Source organism: Papio anubis, chromosome 18 (assembly GCF_008728515.1).
Source record: "Papio anubis isolate 15944 chromosome 18, Panubis1.0, whole genome shotgun sequence".
Taxonomy (NCBI): domain Eukaryota; kingdom Metazoa; phylum Chordata; class Mammalia; order Primates; family Cercopithecidae; genus Papio; species Papio anubis.
Genome location: NC_044993.1, coordinates 58,492,887 through 58,517,330, shown reverse-complemented (window position 1 = coordinate 58,517,330; position 24,444 = coordinate 58,492,887). Strand labels below are relative to the sequence as shown.

The window sequence follows — 24,444 nt, the reverse complement described above, 5'->3', positions numbered from 1 at the left end:
GTCCCCCGGCCTCCACCCCTCAATGGCGAAGCTTCTGAAAATCCCAACGGACAGCCTTGGCAGCCATCTCCAATCATTCTTCTGTTTTTGATGTGTGTCTTTTGATGAGAGAACAGTGATATAAACACCCTTTGCACCAAAGTGACTTTTTTTTTTTTTTATTACATGATACATTGAAAGTATAAAAAGTTGCCTCAGTACAAATTACAGAATAATGCATACAAAAGTGCTATGGACTACATGTGACAATTCTGTTTAACTTCCATCTTGATGATTTTATATCAGTATCCAAAATTATATACTCCGGCATTTTTTCCAAATCTAGTCTTACATGATTGCAATTCCTGAGGTAAACTAAGTGCCTACTGCCAACATCCTTGGACGAAAACCAAGTCCCCCGGGAGAATTCAGATATTTATATTCGCACATACAATACAACGGAATTCATCATTGTAATCAGATATTACAGATTTAAAACTGGAAAATGGACTCTTGCAATACTTCTGCATCCATATATAATTTTACCAACAGGGCCTCTCGAAATGTTGTGTATAGTTTAAGTGGATTTCATTAATAAGTTTCTGCATTTAGATAAAAATTCTTGGCTAAGCTGTAAGAAGTGAACACTGACTAGCATCGTCAAACAGAAAATCAAGTTTCAACAATTTGCAAAGCAGCACAGAATTGACATCCTAAAGAGGGTGTCAATTTTGCTAACTACAGCTCTTACCACTCGTCTCCATGGAAAACCTTTAAGCAAATGTTGTCAGTGTACAGGTGCGCAGGCAAAATTTAGTTCTGAATATACCATCGAACTTTTGCCAATCAGGAGCTGTCTACCATCATAGTCAGCTGTTTTCAACGAAATGAGCCTGTGGACACTACATCATAAAAACTTCTTTAATAAATATCAAAGTAGCGTATTAGAGATAGCACATACTACTTTTCTATCCCAAGAATAGAAACTGATGTTTGATAAGAGTTTCCGAGCCCAAACGAGTTGGGGGCTGGCCCTCTTCTGGCTCATGTGTGATTGCACAACCCAGGGCCACACGGAGGTTAAACAATGCCATCTTTGAAAAATCACTTTCTGGTATTTCCCCCAAAGCCTGTCTCTTCATGCTTACTTCACATTCTTTATCTAATAAAATAAACTCTTTGTTTTCTTTACAGAAAAATTATTACAGCAAACTTACTTCCCCTCTACCTTTTAATTAAATCTTCCAGTAAGCCAAAATAGTCTAAGGAAAGAAAAAGTATGTTGTTGCCTATTGAAAAGGTAATACAAAGCCCTTTCATTTCCTTACAAACTTTAAGGGCCTTTACAATACTTCCTAAAGGGCTGGGCTCGGTGGCTCACGCCTGTAATCCCAGCACTTTGGGAGGCTGAGGCACGCAGATCACTTGAGGTCAGGAGTTCGAGACCAGCCTGGCAAGCATGGTGAAACCCCATCTCTAGTAAAAATACAAAAACTAGTCCGGTGTGGTGGCACAGGCCTGTTGTCCCAGCTACATGGGAGGCTGAGGCAGGAGAATCACTTGAATCTGGGAGGCGGAGATTGCAGTGAGCTGAGATCATGCCACTGCACTCCAACCTGGGTGACAGAGCAAGACTCTGCCTCAAGAAACAAAAAAATACTTCCTAAAAACAATACTTCTTTTTTTCAAGTCAAATCCAATAAGCTAGATGACAGAGTTAGCTTTTATTCACAAATGTAGTTAAACATGAGGGGTGTATTGTAGAAACTCAAATTTCTACAAATATTAGTGGTGCATTTTGGTGACACTGGAACAATAAATAAGTTATTTAATAATACAATTTTAAGATAAAAGATACACCAAACGAAGCATTATCTGTTTACTGCCTGAGAAACATGAAGATCTTCAATGTTAGTACTTTTCCGCTCCTCCTTTCTTAGGTGCTCATCTGAAATGCACAGAAACCAATGTTAATACTTATCCTAAGTCAAAACAGGCAGATAGGTAGACACAGCTACAAACAGTTTAGGATGTTACATATTCAATATTCTATGAGTTCTTTAGATGGTTTAGGACAATGAAAAAAACTCATTATTTTTTAAACACTATTGAAGAAATCAGAGGCCAGGTGTGGTGGCTCAGGCCTGTAATCCTAGCACTTTGGGAGGCCGAGGTGGGTGGATTACCTGAGGTCTCAAGAGTTACGGACTAGTCTGGCCAACATGGTGAAACCCTGTCTCTCCTAAAAATACAAAAATTAGTCAGGCATGATGGCAGGCGCCTATAATCCCAGCTACTCAGGAGGCTGAGGCAGGAGAATCGCTGGAACCCGGGAGGTGGAAGTTGCAGTGAGCCAAGATCGTGCCATTGCACTCCAGCCTGGGGGACAAGAGTGAAACTCGGTCTCAGAAAAAAAAAAAAAAAAAAAAAGAAATCAGAAATATCTGGCATTAGGGACTCTAATTATTCAAAAGTGTTTCTTGACTTTTTTTTTTTAGTACAACCTGCAGTAAACCCATGCCTAAGTAGTTACAAACCTCTCTCTTACATGTAAGGAATGAAATTTGCAAGAAAGGACAAGGTGTTCAATCAGCATTTTGAGGGTTGCCAAAGCTCTTCAATTACAACACAATGAAAAGCACTTCAAATAGGATTGCCTGAGGTCAGGAGTTAGAGACCCCGTCTCTACTAAAAATACAAAAATTAGCCAGGCATGGTGGCGGGCGCCTATAATCCCAGCTACTCGGGAGGCTGATGCAGGAGAATCGCTTGAACCCAGGAAGTGGAGGTTGTAGTGAGCTGAGATCGTGCCACTGCACTCCAGCCTGGGCGACAGAGCGAGACTCTGTCTTGAAAAAAAAAAAAAAAAAGAATGTGGAGACTTAATATCCTAATGCAACAAAAATGCAATGCAAAAACTAGATTCCTGAGAATATATGAACCCCAAACACTTTCTACCACTGACAAAACATCTTTCTTGCAACAATTTTGGTAATAGGAAGAAATATACACACAAATTTAGATAAACTGCTAGAAAATGCAATTTTATCACCATAACACCTACTGGATTTTGTAATTCTACAATGTGATTATACACACGCTTTATTAGTTCTCAGTTGATTATTCTCAGTGCCAATACTACTTTAAGGGTCTGGATAACAGATGGAACTCTCTCTTCCTTTATTTTAGGTAACTTTGCTGGACAGAAATAAATTAACAATTTCCTCAGAAGGCAACAATTTTAGGTCTTCTAGAAAAGTGTTATAAAAAATAAAGTCTATTATGCTTGATAGATGTGCAATAAAGTTAAGCTGGTGATTGCCTCTATTATAAAAATCTGGTCATTCATTTACAATAAAAATCTTCCCCAGGCATGTAGTCCCAGCTGTAGTCCCAGCTACTTGGGAGGCTGAGGTGGGAGGATCACCTGGGCCTGTGAGGTCAAGGTTGCAGAGAGCCATGATTGTGTCACTGCACTCCAGCCTGGGTGACAGAGTGAGACCCTATCTCTTAAAAACAAAAAAAGGAAAAAAAAAGTGTGTGTGTGTGTGTGTGTGTGTGTGTATATATATATATATATAAAATTTACTGAATAGCAAAAACTACTTTGCCTCCGAGATTACAAGCACTAACAGCAGCAGTACAAATGCATTGGCTGTCATTTCAAATGTGGGTGTGCCTACATAAACCCTCTTCATTTTTTTTTCAGCACTGAAAACTTGGATGAGAGAAGCACTTTTTCATCTTGGCATGACTTGGACTTACTTCTTTCTTTCCTTTTTTTTTTTGAGATGGAGTCTCGCTCTGTCGCCTAGGCTGGAGTACAGAGGCGCAATCTCTACTCACTGCAACCTCTGCCTCCCGGGTTCAAGCCATTCTCCTGCCTCAGCCTCCTAAGTAGCTGGGACTACAGGCGCACACCATCACACCCAGCTAATTTTTGTATTTTTAGTAGAGACGGGGTTTCACTTGGCTAGGCTTGTCTCGAACTCCTAACCTCAGGTGATCCACCCACCTCAGCCTCCCAAGGTGCTGGGATTACAGGGGTGAGCTGCCGTGGCCTGGCCTGAACTTTCAAATAAAAGCCAATTTAGTTTCAGGGTTTGATATTTCCGCTGAATGAGCTTCTGTGGAGATAAGGTGCTGTGATGCAGAGAATAAGGATTTTAGTATCTTCACAACCTTTTCAATGCTGTCAAATAAGAGTTCTGGAGACAGTGAGCTAGAGTTGAGAAAGTAAATGGAATGCTTAAGTGTGTTACTGAAACAATGCAATTTTGGCTGACAACTTTCAAGGCACTACACAAAGAGGTTGTGTCAAAAAAATTTTTGATGACCAAGAAAATAATGTGCAAAATCACTGTTCTTTCCCAATTCATTCAGCAGTCATCCTCATTTCTGAGCTGTCTACAGAGCTTTCCACAGAACAGGCACGCGAGGTGGCTTTACTGACTTGAACTCGACTCTGATGTTCCTGGCACTTTAGTGGTGTAGGGGGCGTGTGTCTGTGTGTCTCTTTCCCTCCCTCCCTCCAGCCCTATGGTGTATGCGTAATCTACCGCTTTCATCTCAAAAGAACAGAAACTGGTTAGGAAGTAGTGTTCTTTATAACTTTCTTACTAGTCATGAGCCGTGAGTATTAACGAGGCTGATTATGAAACTTAAAAACCAGAAAGTTATTTCTCAAGTGGTTATTTTTCTTTACAGGACTGATAGCATTAATGACTGGGGGTTGCTGTGTTAAGAAGTGTTAAGGTGTACAATATCCACTGGTGACAACTGAACTCAGAAACCCATATTGTCATATATTCTTGGTAAGCGTATAGACTGATAAAGCCTTTTTGGAGGGGAATTAGACAATATCTACTATATTTTTAAATATGCATATCCTTTGAACCAACAACTCTACTTTAGGCATCCACACAAGAGAAACGTATAGACAAAGATACAATGTTACATCACAATACTGTAATGTGTGGACAATACTTAAATGTGTGGACAAAGATACAATGTTACATCAAAATACTGTAAAAGCAAAATATTTAAAACTACATTAAGAGTGATTATAAGGTGGGAGACTAGCCTGGGCAACATGACAAGACCCTGACTGCAAAAAATTAAAAAATAAGCGAGGTGTGGTGGTGCGCCCCTATAGTCCTGGCTACTTGGGATGCTGATGTGGAAAGACTGAGCCAAGGAGTTTGAGGCTACAGTGAGCCATGATTGTGCCACTGCACTCCAACCTGGATGACAGAGTAAGACCTCATCTCTAAAATTAAAAAAAGGATGATTATAACAATACTCTGGAATATGAAACAAAGTTAAAAATGAGATCTACATGTATCAACAAGTGAAAAAAAGCAAATTACAGGATAACATGCACCATAACAATGCATACATATTTAAATACACAGAAATGAGTCCTGAAGGGGCTGGGCATGGGCAGGTGCAGTGGCTCACGCCTGTAATCCCAGTACCTTGGGAGGCCAAGGTGGGTGGATCGCCTGAGATCATGAGTTGGAGACCAGCCTGGCCAACACAGTGAAACCCCATCTCTACTAAAAATACAAAAATTAGGGTGGGTGTGGTAGCACATGCTTTCAGTCCCAGCTACTTGGGAGGCAGGAGAATCGCTTGAAACTGGGAGGCGGAGGTTGCAGTGAGCGAGATAGTGCCATTGCACTCCAGCCGGGGTGACAGAGTGAGAGTCCATCTAAAATAAAAATAAAAATAAAATAAATAAAATAAAATAGAAATGAGTCCCAAAGAACACCCTGCAAACTGCTAACAGGGATACCTTCTATAAAAAGGGAGAATTGAGGAGTTAGGGAGAGGCAAGAAAGAAAAAAGGAAAATTAAAGGGAACTTTTTACTATTTAAAAAATTTAGAGATTGACTCATGTACTTGCCCAATTAATGTTTTATTTTGCTCATTAAATACTTGCCAATTAGTAGGCAGTAATGTCAGTTCCTTACCAATCCCTAAGAAGAGAATTTGGAAAACTTCTCCATAATCTACATGTGGAAAGGTATACGGGAATAGCAATCAAATGTGCTGATTCTGCTACTAATTATCTGCTATAGGCCTCAGATGAGTTACTTAACCTCTTAGTATTGGAACCTTCTTAAGGTTTTCTCAACTGTAAAATAAGTAGGTGGGAATGACTTATTTCCCAACATTCCATCCAGTTCAGAATTCTAAGATATATAGAAAGATGTCTCCTAGTACAGTCAGAAACCACCTCCAAAAGAGGTTATCCTGATTCACTGTTGACTTTCAGACCTCAAGAGACACCAAACATCTAACACGGTCACTACTGGTCATAGCAGTTTAGGAAACTACAAAGGCAATCCACATTTTAGGCATTTCCTAAGTTTGTGTCAACATTCAAGATTTACATTTATTCTGATAATTGGCAGCCTAAACCCCACCTTTAACTGTCCTTAAAAATCAATCAGCTCTCGGCTGGGTGCGGTGGCTCATGCCTGTAATCCCAGCACTTTGGGAGGCTGAGGCAGATAGATCACGAGGTCAGGAGATCAAGACCATCCTGACTAACACGGTGAAACCCTGTCTCTACAAAAAATACAAAAAATTAGCTGGGTGTGGTGGCGGGCGCCTGTAGTCCCAGTTACTCGGAAGGCTGAGGCAGGGGAATGGAGTGAACCCAGGAGGCAGAGCTTGCAGTGAGACGAGATCACGCCACTGCACTCCAGCCTGGGCAACAGAGCGAGACTCCGTCTCAAAAAAAAAAAAAAAAGTCGATCAGCTCTCTACCACAACTGCAAACACTGAGCTATAACCCGCTCATTTCAAATGGTGAAAATGGGATCCTATTGCTGGGATAATCAAAATGAGGGCCACGTACAGGCTCGTGCCTATAACCCCAACACTCTGAGAGGCCATGGTGGGAAATCACTTAAGACCCGGTTCAAGACCAGCCCAGTGAACATAGTGAGACTTCCATCTCTACAAAAGTTAAAAATTAGCTGGGTATGGTGCCTGAAGTCCTAGCTACTTGGGAGGACGAGGCAAGAAGGTGAGAGGATTGCTTGAGCCCCGCAGTTCAAGGTTACGGTGAGCTATGATCGCACCACTGCACTCTAGTCGGGCGACAGAGTGAGACCCTGTCTCAAAAAAATACATAAAAATTTAAAAGCTACTAAAAGCTCATTTAAAACACAGGCAATCTGAAAGAAACGTGGGCCATTCTCCTAAGAATCTGTAACTTGTAGGTAACTTCCACTCTAACATAAACAGTATCCTAAAAATGCAAATGACTTCTCTATCTGTATTTAGCAATCTTACCTTTTATTTTGCAGTCATGGAGAGGAAAAAAAAAAAGATTACTTAATAAAAAGCTATTTATTCAGTATACTAAGGATCTAAGCTGCTCCAAAGACTAAGAATTTACATGAAAATTGGAGTTTTCAATACTTTTTTATTTTTTTAAAAAATTTAATTAATGTAATTTTTTTAATTAAAAAAAAAAAAGAAAGATGGGGTTTCACCATGTCACTTAGGCTAGTCTCAAACTCCTGGCCTCAAGCAATCCACCTGCCTCGGCATCCCAAAGTGCTGGGATTACAGGCATGAGCTACGGTGCCTGACCCGGAGTTTTCAATACTTCTATAAAGAAATTACATCTAAGAATTCTGCCCAGTTATGCCTCCCACCCTTCCCTGTCCAAGATTCTTTCCAAAAAGCATTGTTTCTTGGAGTAACACAGGCTAACCATATTAGATATAAGCAGAATTAAACTATGACTCAAAAGCTCAGTAAAGACTCCAAAGAAAAATATATAGGAAGAAAATATATTTGCTGACCGCTAAATGATGTATCTCAGAAAACTCATACCCATTGGCTTTCTTCTACTAGGTTGTCTGCCAAGACTTGGGTCTGAAGGCTGAAGTGAAGGCCCTTTCAGAAATGTATTCTGCATGCCATCCTTAGTTCCACGCAAGAAATGGGCTAAAATCCCATATAAAAGAGGTCTATAGCAGGAAGAAAACAAAACAAAACCAAAAGTAACAAATCTGCGTGAACAGGAAAAACTTAAAACATTTATTCTTTAAAAGGTAACCTCTGACATCAAAATGACCAAGTGATTCACTAGACTTGAAAAAGCTGCATGATTATTATCCAAACTGCAAACTGTTCGTACTTTTAAATTTAAGAGTACCACTTAATTTCACAACAATTTTAAAACCCAGAGAAAACATGTTAACAACTTAAATTTCATCTACACTGAAATATAATTTCTATTAATCCACAGGAATTTATCTTTTAAACTCCAAAGTCCAGTTTACTATTTCCCAACACCTAACCCCATCTAATACACAACAGGTATTCAATAAACACCTCTTGATTAATAAGTCCTTGCCCTGAAAAAGTCTTAAGTCCTGAGAGCCAGGTGACCTGGGTTCAAATCCTGGCTTTGCCATTTGCTAGCTGTGGGACTCTGTAAGATTCTTAACCTCTCCAGCCTCATAAGTGTTTCTTCCTTTACAAATTAGGATAAGCACCATACCTCCCTTACAGGGCTGTTATGCACTAAATGAGTTAATAAATGTCAAGTGTTTTTTACTGTGCCTGGCACATATGAAATAGTACGTAAATGTTAGCTCCTGTGTAGCTAACATTTATTTAGATTAATATTTATATTACCTAACATTTTAAAATCTTCTTTATAGTTTACAGAACACATACCTCTTCTCTTCTGATCCTCATCATGTAATGTCAAAATGATCAACTGCAATTTATAAAGGAGAAAACCACAGCCAGGAGATTTGCTAGATTCCCTCAGACAGTAAATAAAGTTTACCCTTGAACTCCAAATCCCATATTCTTTTCCTTACAATGTGCTGCCTGGGGGTTTCTATTAGTACTCTTGCATAAAGGAAAGCTGCTCTGCTGACAATAAAGAGTGGTACAACAGAAATGTTTTCCTTTGTTTCCAATCTCATATTTGAAAATATAATTAAAAGGATTTAATCTTTTTTATTTTTAATTTTTGTGGGTACATAGCAGGTGTATATATTTGTGGGGAGGATTTATTTTTTGAGATATGTATCTGTTTACTAGCTGGTATAATGGTTTACAGTATGACACTCCCTTCTCATTGCCCTCCCTTTGAGTGTGAGCTGAACTCACTTCTAATTGGCAGAAGGCTGACTTCAGAGGTCATGTGGTAATGGTATTGCAGCTTCCTCCTTGCTTTCTCTCTTGGATTGCTGCCTTTGGGAGAAGTCAGATGCCTCAGGACACTTCAGCAGCCCCAGAAAGGTACATGCGATAAGAAACTGAGGCCACCTGTCAATATTATTATGAGTTTGGAAGCTGATAGTTTAGCCGCATTCAAGGCTTCAGACTACAACCCTGGCTGGCATCTTGACTACAACCTCACGGGGCAGCCTGAGCTAGACTTACGTGACTAAGCCGATCCCAAATCCCCAAATATCCCACAAATAATCTATGTTGTTGTTTTAAGCCACCAAATTCTGGAATAATATCATACCAATTTTTCCATGCAACAAGGAAACCAGGAAAGTAAGTTTCTTTATTTAATAAGATGCCTCAACTCTTATGAAAGCATCACCTAGTAATATAAAACAGGTCTCTTCGTTTACTTTAATCTTCCCCGAAGTGTTAATTGGTTCAAGATGATTTTTAAATGTTGAAAATTTTATTTTTTAAATAAAATGTGATTAAATTTTGGGTTGGATATGGGGGCTTAGGCCTGTAATCCCAGGACTTTGGGGGGCCAGCCTGGCCTTAAACAGGAGTTTGAGACAGCCTGAACAACACAGTGAGTCCCCTAGCTCTACAGCAATTTGATTTTAAATTAGCCACACAAGGAAATATGCACCTGTGGTCCCAGCTACGGGCAGGCTGAGATGGGAAGATCGCTTGAGTCCAGGAGGGAGAGGCAACGTGCAAATTCATGGATTAAGGTTTATTTTTAAAAATACGTTTCAAAAAGATAATTTAAAGAAAAGTGCGTCCTCACAATACCTTGCCTGTAATTCTGAAATGCAAAATTCTGAAAACTGGACTTTCTTCATATATCTGGCAAAAAAAATCATCAGATGGCAAGGGTTGACCTAACAAGGCTATTACAGACTTTATCTTACTTTGTGTGAAAATATTAATGTGCTGGGTGCGGTGGCTTATGCCTGTAATCCCAGCGCTTTGGGAGGCCGAGGTAGGAGGATCACCTGAGGTCAGAAGTTCAAGACCAGCCTGACCAACGTGGAGAAACCCCCTATCTAAAAACACAAAATTAGCCGGGTGTGGTGGCCCATGCCTGTAATCCCAGCTACTCAGGAGGCTGAGGCAGGAGAGTTGCCTGAACCTGGGAGGGAGAGGTTGCGGTCAGCCGAGATCGTGTCATTGCACTCCAGCCTGGGCAACAAGAGCAAAACTCCATCTCAAAAAAAAAAAAAATTAACATGATTGTGGAACACTACTTCAGGACTCCCTAGCACATATATGTAGTATTTGGCATATGTACCATATTACTTTATTTTTTTAAAGAACTGAAGTCTCGGGTTAGGCGTGATGGCTCACACCCGTAATCTCAGCACTTTGGGAGGCCGAGGCAGATGGATCATGAGGTCAGGAGATGGAGGCCATCCTGGCTAAAATGGTGAAACCCTGTCTCTACTAAAAATACAAAAAATTAGCCGGGCGTGGTGGCACGCATCTGCAGTCCCAGCTACTTGGGAAGCTGAGGCAGGAGAATCGCTTGAACCTGGGAGGCGGCGGTTGCAGTGGGCCGAGATCGCGCCACTGCACTCCAGCCTGGATGACAAGAGCGAGACTCCATCTCAAAAAAAAAAAAAAAGAATTGAACTCTTGCTGTGTGGCCCACACTGGAGTGCAGCAGCAAGATCATGGCTCACTGCAGCCTCGATCTCCAGGATTTAAGCAATCTTCTTGCCTCACCCTCCTAAGTAGCTAGGACTACAGGCATGTCATTTTAAAACCTGAAAACGTTTGGATTTTCAAACATATATCTGGCCTCAATGGTTTGAGATGCAGCACTGTAGATCTGTAAGTAAATGAGTAATATGTGACTATGGCAAACTTTGTGAATGCCAATCACTGAACCGTGAGAAACAAGGGCATAAAGAAGTTGCCTAACTTTTAAAAACTAAAGCTGTTTCAGCAACTTTTTTTTTTTTGAGACGGAGTCTCGCTCTGTCACCCAGCCTGGAGTGCAGTGGCACGATCTTAGCTCACTGCAAGCTCCGCCTCCTGGGTTGATGCCATTCTCTTGCCTCAGCCTCAGGAGTAGCTGGGACTACAGGCACCCACCACCTTGCCTGGCTAATTTTTTGTATATTCAGTAGAGACGGGTTTCACCGTGTTAGTCAGGATGATCTCAATCTCCTGACCTTGTGATCTGCCTGCCTCGGCCTCCCAAAGTGCTGGGATGACAGGCGTGAGCCACCGGGCCCAGCCTTCTTTTTTTAAAACATATGAAATGTTTCACGAACTTGCATGTCATCCCTTTGCCAGGGCCATGCTAATCTCTGTACTGCTCCAATTTTAGTATATGTGCTGCTAAAGCAAGCACAAACTTCTTAATACTTCCATCTGAAGTAGGTATCTCAAAAGCTACCAAGAAGCCAGTAGGAGTAAAATCATTGCTTATTTCCAACAACTGCTAAATGTAAAATACTGTCTTGTATTAAACCATGTAATACCTCACTGCTCATCCTAAGTCACGCTTAGATTCCCCCAATTATTTTTCCCACCGTTCTCAATTACACAGTTTTAATACTTTTCAAAACACTTGTCACCAGGTGCAGTGGCTCATGCCTGTAATCCCAACACTTTAGAAGACCAAGGCAGGTGGATAACTTGAGCCGAGGAATTGGAGACCAGCCTGGCTAACGTGGTAAAACACCATCTCTACAAAAATACAAAATTAGCCAGGCATGATGGTGCATGCTGGCACATGCCTGTAATTCCAGCTACATGGGAGGCTGAGGTGGGAGGATCGCTTGAGCCCAGGAGTTCAAGGCTGCAGTAAGCCATGATCAAGCCGCTGCACTCTAGAGACCTGGGCAACAGAGTGAAACCCCGCCTTGAAAACACAAACAAAATAAAACCCACAACATTTTGGGAGGTGGAGGTGGGCAGATCACTTGAGGCCAGGAGTTCAAGACCAGCCTGGCCAATATGGTGGAACCCCATCTCTACTAAAAAATATGAAAAAAAAAATTAGCTGGGCATGGTGGTGGACACCTGTAATCCTAGCTACTCAGGAGGTTGAGGCAGGAGAATCCCGGGAGGAGATTGCAGTGAGCTGAGATGGGGCCACTGCACTCCAGCATGGGCGACTGAGAGAGACCCTATCTCAAAAAAAGGAAAAAAAAAAAAAAAAAAAAAAAGAAAAAGAAACACGGGAAGATGAGGGGAAGAGAAAAAGGAAAATGTCATAAAGGAGTTACTATCTGAACAGGGCCAACAGAAAGGAAAATGCTCCAACAGAAGTTAAGAGGGAGAAAGGTGATCTAGGACTTCTGGGATAAGGGAATGGTTTACAAGGCAAAGCAGCATAAAGTTGCACAATGTCTTCAGGGCACAATCAGAAATCAGGTGTAAGCAGATTCAACAACAGATGGGGTAGAAAGATAGAGGCCTAAAATGCTATGCTAAGCAACTGGGACTTCACTATACACACAATGACAAAGGTAGTATATGATCCTGGAACATTAATTTTACACAAGGATTTGTGGGAGAGTTAAATTTAACTGGAATGTCATTTAAAACATTTGTATGGTAAACCAAACAACTTTTAAGAACTTTTTTTTTTTTTTTTTGAGGCAGGGTCTGGTTCTGTCACCTAGGCTAGAATACAGTGGTATGATCTTGGCTCACTGCAACCTCTGCTGCCCAGGTTAAAGCAATTCTCATGCCTGAGCCTCCCTAGTAGCTGGGACTATAGGCACACGCCACCATGCCTGGCTAATCTTTTTGTATTTTCAGTAGAGATGGGGTTTCACCATGTTGCCCAGGCTGGTCTTGAACTCCTGAGCTTAAGTGATCCATCTACTTCAGCCTTCCAAAGTGCTGGCATCACAGGCATGAGACACCTCACCTGGCCTTAAGAACTTCTAGGATAAGAAAACATAAGGCTTCAAAGGAAGTTCTAGATTTTTTTAAAAAGGCAGCTTTAAGCTATGTTCTCAGGTTTCCTATGTACTTTTTTTTTTTTTTTGGCCATACAGGAACCCTCCTAAAAAGTTTAAGAAACACTGAAATAGAAAAAACCTAAGAAAACTAGAAAGTGGTCATCCTCCTTTTCAAGAGCATAGCTAGTGAGAGGAGGCGCATGGAGGGCAAAGGAGAGAGTAATAGTAGCGAAAGCAGTGGGCTGACTCAGTCATCTTGACAGGAAAAGGAATTCAAGCAGAAGCTGAGGGTTGGAAGTTCATAGGTTGTTTTTTTGTTTTTTTTTGTTTTTTTTCAGGAGAGGAGAGATCTGAATACATTCCTAAGTTGAAGTGAAGGAAGAGTTAAACATGAAGAAAACAACTGACAAGGCGAAGTCTCAGAGGCCAGGCATGGGGGGCTTACGCCTGCAACCCTAATACTTTGGGAGGCCAAGGCAGGAAGATCACTTGAGGTCAGGAGTTCAAGACCAGCCTGGGCAATAATGTGAGGACTTATCTCTACAAAAATAATTTGAAAATACAAATAAAAGTTCAAATTATAAATTAAAAAAAAAAAGAACAAAGCCTTAGAAGGACAAAGGATCAAGAAGTCAAAAGGAGCTAACCCCAGAAAGAAGATGCTTAGTCACTCTGAGGCCATGGAAATTTAGCTTCAGCAAACACAGACCTCATCTGACTTGTTCACTGCTGCACACCCTGGATTTAGTACAATGTTTGAGACACACTAGATCTGAACAAATACTTGAATTAAAATGAAGTAAAACCACCATGGTGCAATTATGACTCTAATACAATATTTGGAAACTTCTTTAAAAAAAAAATTCTTACATTGTATTATCCTTTGATTCTTCAAATGCATTTAGTTCACGGATGAGAAACTGTCTGTCCAATGGAACGACAGGTTGACCAGATTCTGGAAGAAATTCATGAGAACACTGAGCCTATTAAACTAAAAAGCAAGTAAGATTTTGAAAAGAATCACATTTACCAGACATACACTTTTCAGATTTTGGAAGAATGATGACAACACATACCAAGACAGATGAAATTGCCTGTGATTTTATGACTTTCAAAATATCTCTTTTGTTAAATGCATGTCTTAATACAGTTTAACATAAATTCACTTTTTAAATTCCCCAGTGTTTGGTTGGGAAAATATCGTTTCTATATCCCAATTATAATACTAAATTTTAGAAGTCTGTTTACCAATAAGTTATTTTTGAAAAGAATATCCATTTGGTAACAATAATTATAAATAAAAATTAAAATTAAAATTAACCCCAGTGGGGCAACTGGAACTTGCACACTTTGCTGGTGGGAAAGCACAATGGTACAGCCACTTCGGAAAACAGTTGAGCAGTTTTCTCATAAAGGTGAGCGTGCACTTAACCACACAACCCAGCAATCCCACTCTTACCTTTCTACCCACGACTAATGAAAACTTATGTTCTCACAAACACCTGTATGTAAATGTTTATGGCAGCTTGATTCCTAATTGCTAAAACTAGAAACAACTCAATGCCCATCAACTGGTAATAGATGAGTAAACTAGCACAGCCACACAGTAGAACAGTGTTCAAAGGAAAACAAACATGGCTGAATCTTGAATGTATTATACTAAGTGAAAAGAGGCAGACTCAAAAGGCTACATCCTGAATGGTTCCATCTATAGCGGGGGTCCCCAACTCCTGGGCCACAGATCAGAAACCGGGTCGCACAGCAGGAGGTGAGCAGTGGGCAAGCAAGTGAGCGAAGCTTGATCTGTGTTTACAGCTGCTGCCCATCCCTTGCATCACTGCCTGAGCTCTGCCTCCTGTTGGCGGCATTAGATTCTCATAGGAGCGTGAACCCTGTTGTGAACTGCACATGCGAGGGATCTGGGTTGCACACTTCTTATGAGAATCTAATGCCTGATGATCTCTCACTGCCTCCCATCACCCCCAGATGGGATCATGTAGTTGCAGGAAAACAGGCTCAGGGCTCCCAATGATTCTACATTATGGTGAGTTATATAATTATTTCATTATATATTATAATGTAATCATAGAAATAAAATGCGCAATAAATGTAGTATGCTTGAATCATCCGGAACCATCCTCCCAGGGCCATGGAAAAATTGTCTTCCACGAAACCGGTCCCTGATGCCAAAAAGGCTGGTGATATCTTGATTGTGATCTGGTAGTAATTACACAACTGCAGGCATTTGACTAAAGCTATAGAACTGTACAGTTGAAAAGGTAAATTTTATTGCATGTAAATTATATCCCAGTTTTTTAAAAAAAGCCAAAACATTTAATATGAAAACTTGACTACTGTCACTATATTTCATTCTAGTGAAGCCCAAGTCCCTAACAGATATTTTCATAATTTCTTCTTTTCTGGGCGTAACTGGTATCATACAGCCATCTATAACAAACTAATGAAAGTAGAGATGCTGATATCAAAGATCCTTAAACCAATAAAAATCATGAGTCTTTATGCAGTTAAGATGTATGTTTAATATTAAATAAAGGATCTGTAATGAAAAATTCTAACTTCACAAAGAATTCACTCTGTCTTGCAAAATCTACCTCCTGGCCTCGTTTCTTTGCTGAGGCACATCTCTGAGGCATGAAGTAGTCAAAGCAGAGACAGAACCTGAAGCAAGGGAATCCGATGATGTACATTAGGGTGCCTTGGACCACACCCCAACTTCATCCCCCACCCCACCAAGTCCAGGAGTAACCAGGATTCTGACTTATTTATATCCAGTCTCTCCTCACTTTTTTGAGAGAAGACATTTAAAAAGTCAGCGGAAGGTGTTAAAAATATTCTCACCACTCAATAACTATTACATTTGAAGAAAAATTTTGTTTCTTAAGAAATAAAATTCAACAGATAAAGGAAATTTATCTTCAACTGCCGACCGCCAACCCCCAATATCATTCTCTGCCTCCTACCACTAGGATGAGTTTGGAGTTTCCCCGCTGATAGAGTCTGGATATTTGTCCCTGCCCAAATCTCATGTTGAAATGCACTCCCCAGTGTTGGAAGTGGGACCTGGCGGGAGTTGTTTGGGTCGTGGGGGTGGATCCCCCATAGCTTGGTGCTGTCCTTACCACAGTGAGTGGGTTCTCATGAGATCTGGCCATTTAAAAGTGTGTGGCACTAACCTTCCCCACACTTGGCCCCTGCTTTCACCATGTAACATGCTTGCTGCAGTGAGTAAAAGCTCCCTGAGGCCTCCCAGAAGCTGAGCAGATGCTAGTGCCATGCTTGTACAGTCTGCAGAACCGTGAGCCAATTAAACCTCTTTTCTTCAATCGGGTGCAGTGGCTCACACTTGTAATCCCAATACTTTGGGAGGCCGAGGTGGGCGGATCACGAGGTCAGGAGATTGAGACCATCCTGGCTAACAAGGTGAAACCCTGTCTCTACTAAAAATACAAAAAATTAGCCGGGCGTGGTGGCACGTGCCTGTAGTCCTAGCTACTTGGGAGGCTGAGGCAGGAGAATCACTTGAACCCAGGAGGCAGAGGTTGCAGTGGCACAATCTTGGCTCACTGCAACCTCCGCCTCCCAGGTTCACGCCATTCTCCTGCCTCAGCCTCCGAGTAGCTGGGACTACAGGCGCCCGCCACCACGCCCGGCTAGTTTTTTGTATTTTTAGTAGAGACGGGGTTTCACCATGTTAGCCCGGATGGTCTCGATCTCCTGACCTCGTGATCCACCCGCCTCGGCCTCCCAAAGTGCTGGGATTACAGGCTTGAGCCACCGCGCCCGGCCTCAGGTGTTTCTTTATAGCGATCCAAGAATAACCTAATATAATGCCTAGTCCTTTAAAAATATCATGCTTTTAGATACATACATTTGTAAATATACCTAACCACTACATAGTAGTAACACTTCAAAGTTTTATCTCCATTATATATAGATAGATAGATAGATATATACACACAGACACATACACACACACACACAGATATCTACATACCTATATATAGAGAGGGAGAGTTTTTTTTTTTTAAGAGACAGGAGTTGGACCAGCCTGTCCAATATGGTGAAACCTCGTCTCTACTAAAAAAATACAAAAATTTGCCGGGTGTGCTAGCACACACCTGTAGTTCCAGCTCCTTGGGAGGCTGAGGCAGGAAAACTGCTTGAACCCAGGAGGTGGAGGTTGCAGAGAGCTGAGACTGCGATAGAGTGAGACTCCATCTCAAAAAAAAAAACAAAAAAAAAAACACAGGGGCTGGGTGCAGTGGCTCATGCTTGTAATCCCAGCATTTTGGGAGTCTGAGATAGGTGGATCACCTGAGCCCAGGAGTTCAATACCAGGCTGGGCAACATAGTGAGAGCTCACCTCTATAAATAAAACATTTAGCTGGGTGTGGAGGGATGCAGCTGTGGTTCCAGCTACTCAGGAGACTGGCGCAGGAAGACTGCTTGAGCCCGGGAGGTCAAAGTTGCAATAACCCATGATCACACCACTGCAGTCCAGCCTGTGCAACAGAGCGAGATTCTGTCTCTGGAAAAAGAAAAAAGAGACAGGGTCTCTCTCTGTTGCCCAGACTGGAGTGCAGTGATGCGATCATGGCTCACTACAGCCCAAAGCACATGGGCTCACATGATCCCCCCACTCCCTGGGCCCCCGCTCAGCCTCAGCTAGGACTACAGACACGTGCCACCATGCATGGCTAAATTTAAAAATTCTTTTGCAGAGATGGGGTCTCCCTGTGTTGCCCAGGCTGGTCTCGAACTCCGGGGCTCAAGTAATCTTCTTGCCTCAGCCTCCCGAAGCACTGAGATTACAGGTGTGAGCCACCCACCCAGCCTATTTCTTAATAAATAATATATTTAATCAGCGTATATTTTCAAAGCTTAATACACAGGAAAAAACTGGTGGCAAACAGGACAAAAAGTCAACAATTGCTTATTCTTAGTACCAGGAATTATAGATGATTTTTCCAAATATATGCCTACTTTAAGTGAATATTAAGTTATGTATTTTCCCTTGTGAGAATTTGTTTAAGCTACAGAAAGAGCCCATGTGACTTTTGTGTCCCAGTCACCCAGATGGCACTGTTTGGTAAAAGAATTAGATTTCTAGGATAAACACTTTCTGAGAATTGGGGAAAGGGGAGAAACAGATTTTATGTGATAAACAATAACCACTTACCTGCTATAAGGACAGATGCTGTATACTTATATTTGTTGAATTCTAAATACTCCCGAATTAATTCATTAATTAGAAGGTTTTCATGAGACAATGATGGTCGGGGTTCACGGTCATCATCTAGGGCATTGAAAACTTCAGCTCGGATCCTTGCTTTTAAATGCCCTAATACCCCCTTTTTTTCCAAGGTGTCCTTTAAAACTGTTTGATATAAAATATTAAGGTTTCGGTTACAGAGTAAATTTATCATTCTTAGGCATACTTTGAAAAGAAATGTTGAAAAGGTAAATGGTACAAAAGCAGCTCTCAATCTAAACATTGTAACAAATTATTAAACAATTACACTAACTACCACCAGCCACGTTTATACTAAAAAATACAGTTCTCATGTTGCATTGATTTAGTCTTAATATATTTGAGCAAATTCAAGTTTATTCCTACCTCAACAGCATTGTCAGGGGCTGTAGTCTAATACATACTCTTTTTTTTTGAGAAGGAGTCTCACTCTGTCGCTCAGGCTGGAGTGCAGTGGCGCATCTCCGCTCACTGCAAGCTCCGCCTCCCGGGTTCATACCATTCTCCTGCCTCAGCCTCCCAAGTAGCTGGGACTACAGGCACCTGCCACCACGCCCGGCTAATTTTTTGAATTTTTTTTTTTTTTAGTAGAGACGGGGTTTTGCCGTGTCAGCCAGGATGGTCTCGATCTCCTGACCTCATGACCCACCCACCTCGGCCTCCCAAAGTGCTGGGATTACAGGCATGAGCCACCGCACCCGGCCAGTCTAATACATATTCTTTTTTTTTTTTTTTTTTGAGACAGAGTCTCTCTCTTTCGCCCAGGCTAGAGTGCAGTGGTGGTGATCTCAGCTCACTGCAACCTCTGACTCCCAGGTTCAAGCAATTCTCCTGCCTCAGCCTCCCGAGTAGTTGGGACTACAGGCACGTGCCACCATGCCCAACTAATTCTTTTTTGTATTTTTAGTAGAGACGGGGTTTCACCGTGTTGGCCAGGATGGTCTCAATCTCCTGATCTCGTGATCCACCCACCTTGGCCTCCCAAAGTGCTGGGATTACAGGCGTGAGCCACAGTGCCCGGCCAATGCATAATTCTTTAGTGAGGGGAAAAGGTGGGGGATAGAATTACAGTTGCTTACTTGGACCTGAACTTAAGCCCCTGTCTCTCATATATTTTCAAGAGTGTCTGCCACTGCACACAAGTTCTGCTTGTCATAACAACCTCTGGTCTAGAAAGATGATTAAAGAACACAACTATATTCCATAAAAGAAGTCTGTTGGGTTACTGTGTAAAAACCTTTGATGGCAGGGCATGGTGGCTCATGCCTGTAACCCAGCACTTTGGGAGGCCGAGGTGGGCGGATCACGACGTCAGGAGATTGAGACCATCCTGGCTAACAAGGTGAAACCCCGTCTCTACTAAAAATACAAAAAATTAGCCAGGTGTGGTGGCATGTGCCTGTAGTCCCAGCAACTTGGGAGGCTGAGGCAGGAGAATTGCTTGAAACTGGGAGGCAGAAGTTGCAGTGAGCCAAGATGGTGCCACTGCACTCCAGCCTGGGCAAAGAGAGAGACTCTGTGTAAAACAACCAACTTACCAACCAACCAACCAAAAAAAAAAAAACACAAACCTTTGATAATCCAGAACCCTTTAGGGAGTGAAAAGGTGTTTTGGGTTTTTCATTGTTTTGAGACAATCTCGCTCTGTCGCCAGGTTGGAGTGCAGTGGCACGATCTCAGCTCACTGCAATCTCCAGGCTCCCCGGTTCAAGTGATTCTCCTGCCTCAGCCTCCTGAATAGCTGGGATTACAGGCGCGCCCCACCACGCCCGGCTAATTTTTGTATTTTTAGTAGAGACAGGGTTTTACTATGTTGGCCAGGATGGTCTCCATCTCCTCACCTCGTGATCCGCCCGCCTCAGCCTCCCAAAGTACTGGGATTACAGGTGTGAGCCACCACGCCTGCTGGCCTCTTTGTTGTTTTAAAGACAACTATGAATTAATTCCTTAGAACAGCAGGATTCTGAAATGTTAAGCCTAGTTAGAAATCTAGCACGTGACTATATCAATGCCATCTTAAGGAGTCAGGGATGTGTATGCAGAATGTAAACCTAACTTACTGATTAGCCAGAGTCACCATGACAAAGCAGTTATGATCATGAGATTTTGCATAGATAATGGCGATCTTAGGACTGAATTGGCACCATCCCTTGTACTGATCTGGAACTTTCTATTTTCAAAGAGTTCCTACCAGCTAAATGACAACTTCAGAGAATGAACATATCTCATCCACAGAGCCAAGAACATAGCAAGAGCTCAGTAGGAGTCACCTAGGAGGATTATAATACATTGCTGTATACTACTGGGAAATCAATGTAGTTTAACACTGTTCTGCACCTTGCCAAAGGCACCAAATAAGTACACCACAGTAACAGAAATCCATAAAGACAGCCCAGGAGCTTATCCAAGTCAGTATGGACATAAGATCTTTCTAAGCTTCAATAAATAACATCAACAATAACCCTGGATCATATGACTAAAGAGATACACTCTTTACTGACTTTTGACCTTTCTTTCCTCTCATTTTTAAAGCATCCTTTCAACCTTCTTGCAAATAGGTTAAGTACAGTTATCACCCAATCAGACTTTGTCACAGGCCCATAAAAGGAAGGTACAGCCTTATTGTACTCTTAGAATCATAACTGAACCCCTATTCTCTAATTCCATCTTTGGAAATTAGATGGAGAGATTTTGCCACTGGCAAGGATCCTGTCCCAATTACTCTGTATTACACACAGGACAGCCTCAAACTGGGCAGAGAAACGAGAATTAGTGACAGTGGAAACAGGAAAGCCAGCATGTCTCATCAGCACCTCAGTGGTGGATTACCAACCCATGCCTCAGTTGCCTTCTCTAAAATAATGAGCTTTACCTCTCAGAGATAGAACCAAATAAGGAGGAAAAATGTGATCGTGCTTAAAAAAGGTAAAAGCCCATAAAATATAAGGTAACTGGCTGGCAAACAAGTTTTCACCGGGTTCCTTTTGGAGGTCCATACCATTTTATCTTTCCCTCTATTATGCTTAGAACACTGGGCCATCAGAACTTCTTCGGAAAGGTTTTAACCTCGTTTATATTTCAAGAGTACCTTTTCTTTTTATTTTTTAATTTGTATTTTTTTTTTTTGAGACAAGGTCTCATTTTGTTGCCCAGGCTGGAGTGCAGTGGCACCACTGTAGCTCATTGTCACCTCTATCTCCTGGGCTCAAGCGATCCTCCTGCTTCAGCCTGTGGGGTAGCTGGGACTACAGGCACAGGCCACTATGCCTGGCTTTTTTTTTTTTTTTTTTTTTTTTTTAATATAAAGATGGGGTCTCACTATGTTGGCCAGACTGCTCTTAAACTCCTGGGCTCAAGCAATCCTCCCAAAGTGTTAGGATTACAGGCATGAGCCACTGTGCTTGGCTCATTCCAAGTGTACCTTTAAATCCTCTGAAAATGTATGCAATATTACATATGATGTGTATTTCTCTGGGAACACAATCTGTAGATTCGTGTGAAGTCTGTTCTTATGGACAGACGCATGCCTGCTGTTTTATGACTGTTCACCAGCCCTGTGCCCCAAATACACACTTTTATACATGTCTCCTCTCTAAAATCTCTAAGAATTACTAGTTTAAACCTGGGTTCCCTGCAAACTGGAACTGGTTTTATTGGACAGCAATATTGCTCAGTGATTAAGACGTGGCAAACAGGTGCATCACAACTAGGTTTCCACCCTGTGTCTCTTTCTAGTGAAATCACTTTGGGCTATTTCACTTCTCAGTACCTCAGTTTCCCAATCTGTGAAACGGGCATAGGGTTGTTTCAATCAGGTAACACACAGGCTGAGTAGTGCCTGACACATGAGGCTCAATGATAACTATTATTACTATTACTTGTCTGGACATTTGCTTCAAAGTAAACAGTGTACAAACGTCATCAATGACTCGCACGTAACTAGCTTAGAGTATCTTTTCCTCAAAAGACAGGAGAATGGCCTGGCCACCACACTTTTTGCCTCTAGTTTCTTCCGATGAAAAACGGGCCAGGCGCTCACGCCTGTAATCCCAGCACTTTGAGGGGGCCAAGGTGGGAGGACAGCTTGAGACCAGGAGTTCGACATCAGCCTGGGCAATACAGCAAGACCCCGTATCTACAAAAAATAGAAAAATTAGCCGGGCATGGTGAAGAGCGCCTGTATTCCCACCTGATCTGGAAGCTGAGGTGGGAGGATCACTGGAGTCCCGGAGTTCCAGCCTGCAGTGAGCTGTGATCGCGCTACTGCATTCCAGACTGGGCGACAGAGAGACCCAATCTGTTTAAAAAAAAAAAAAAAAAAAAAGGCGGGAGGGGGGAGGGCTACTTAACAGCTTGTTGTAAGGATCCAACGAGACAACTAAGCAAATTGTTTAGGGCAGTGCCTAACCCAATAGGGGTTGTGGGAATTGTAGTCATCAGCCCTGAGTGCCAAGACCAGTCCAAGCAAGCCCTCCAGCCCCCGGCAGGGTCCAATAAGATGCGCCAGGGGCCCAAGATGCAGGCCTATAGGCCTCTTAGTGCTTGAAGATTATGCAACTCCTTCAGCTCCAAATTGGTTTAAAACTCGCCAGTGGGCAACGTCTTCCCCATAAGAGCTCCCCGCGCACAGGCCGGGACAGCAGCCAGACGTTCCCCGCAGGCCCTCACACCGAAGAATAACCCCTGCAAAAGCCAACCCTTGTGTTCCGCGCTCTCTCCTCCCATCCCATCCTTTCCACAAGATGATGGCCCGACGTTTCTCATGCGCAGCCCTCCCGGCTCGCACTCACCAGCCTTCAACTCCGCCACAGTCGCCATTTTTCAACGGCCGCCAGGGGCGCGCCTCGGCCCCGCGCACGCGCAGCTCCGCCCCACTCACTCTGCGGCGTGGTCTGTAGCCAGTAGGCACACAGCTCTCGCCCCGCCTACTTCCGCCCCTCTCAGTTTACGCGCTCTGCGGTTGGGTGGGTGGTGAATGTCGACCAGAAACTCCACCAGTCAGCGAGCGCTCTCGGAGGGGCCTGTTGAGTGAGACGGGAGTGAGGGCGGGGACCCAGGCAGTTGAGAGCCCTGTGGGTGCTGCTGGCACGTTAGTGCTTAACTTTAGCCAGCTGAGTTTTTCGTTGTCTCTGCAGCCTCAAGTACCAACTGCTAATAGTTACCACCTATTAACCCTGCGGTTCTCAAACTTGAGCATGAATCGTCATCACCTCCAAGACTTGTTTAAACAGATTGCTTCCTAGTCCTCCCCACAGAGTTTCTGATTCTGTAAATCTGGGGGGAGGCCCTAGAATTTGCATTTCTGTGGAGTTCCCAGGTGGTACTGGTGCTACTGGTCTGGAGATCACACCTCGGGAACCACTGTATTAAGCACTTACTATTATACCTTAGTGCATTATTTCCCTACGATCACGCCGTTTTTACGAAGGAGGAAACTGGGTCCTCCATCGCTGAAGAGACTTAACCAAGATCACCAGCCTGTCCTCTTCCAGTCGCACTTACACAGTGCACGTAAGAAGTCCAGGAGCCTTTTGTGGAACTAACTAATGAAGGAACTAACTGATAAGCTCTAACATCCCATGGAAGTAAAGGAAAAGGAACAGGGGAATAATGTACCCTAAACTGGGTGTGAGGTTGCATGATTGCAGTTGTCATGCCAGGGAGAGCCAAACACTTGGCTAAATAAGAAACGTCGATTAGAAGTACACCTAAGAGCTGCCGGGCACGGTGGCTCACGCCTAGAATCCCAGCACTTTGGGAGGCTGAGGCAGGAGGCTGAGGTAAGGAGTTCGAGAACAGCCTGGCCAGTCTGGTGAAACCCCGTCTCTACTAAAAAAAAAAACCAAAAACCTATCTCTACTAAAAAAAAAAAAAAAAAAAAAATTAGCCGGGCGTGGTAGCAGGCACCTGTAATCCCAGCTACTCGGGATGCTGAGGCACGAGAATCGCTTGAACCTGGGAGGCAGAGGTTGCAGTGAGCTGAGATCACACCACTGCCCTCCAGCCTCGACATCAGAGCGAGACACCGTCTCAAAAAAAAAAAAAAA

The 24,444-nt window shown here is 42.6% G+C and overlaps 1 protein-coding gene and 1 non-coding gene across 5 annotated transcripts; both read right to left on the bottom strand.

Moving 5' to 3' along the window:
* Window positions 1-142: 142 nt before the first annotated feature.
* Window positions 143-23,301, bottom strand: FOPNL (FGFR1OP N-terminal like). 4 transcript variants are annotated; one of them, XM_003916595.4, is made up of 5 exons: window positions 23,188-23,301; window positions 18,326-18,523; window positions 13,996-14,080; window positions 7,838-7,974; window positions 143-1,927 (listed from the first exon to the last, which is right to left on the bottom strand). In XM_003916595.4, the coding sequence occupies exons 1-5, from the start codon at window positions 23,213-23,215 to the stop codon at window positions 1,851-1,853; spliced, it is 525 nt and encodes a 174-aa protein (XP_003916644.1). In that variant the 5' UTR covers window positions 23,216-23,301; the 3' UTR covers window positions 143-1,850. The 4 variants fall into 4 exon arrangements, with proteins under 4 accessions (XP_003916644.1, XP_021787477.1, XP_017808706.1 ...); XM_009196072.2 differs by having other exon boundaries at window positions 1,814-1,927; window positions 7,807-7,974; XM_021931785.2 differs by lacking the exon at window positions 7,838-7,974.
* On the bottom strand, window positions 11,458-11,561 carry LOC116271424. Its single transcript, XR_004179978.1, has one exon. It is a non-coding gene; the product is annotated as a U6 spliceosomal RNA (small nuclear RNA).
* Window positions 23,302-24,444: the final 1,143 nt, after the last annotated feature.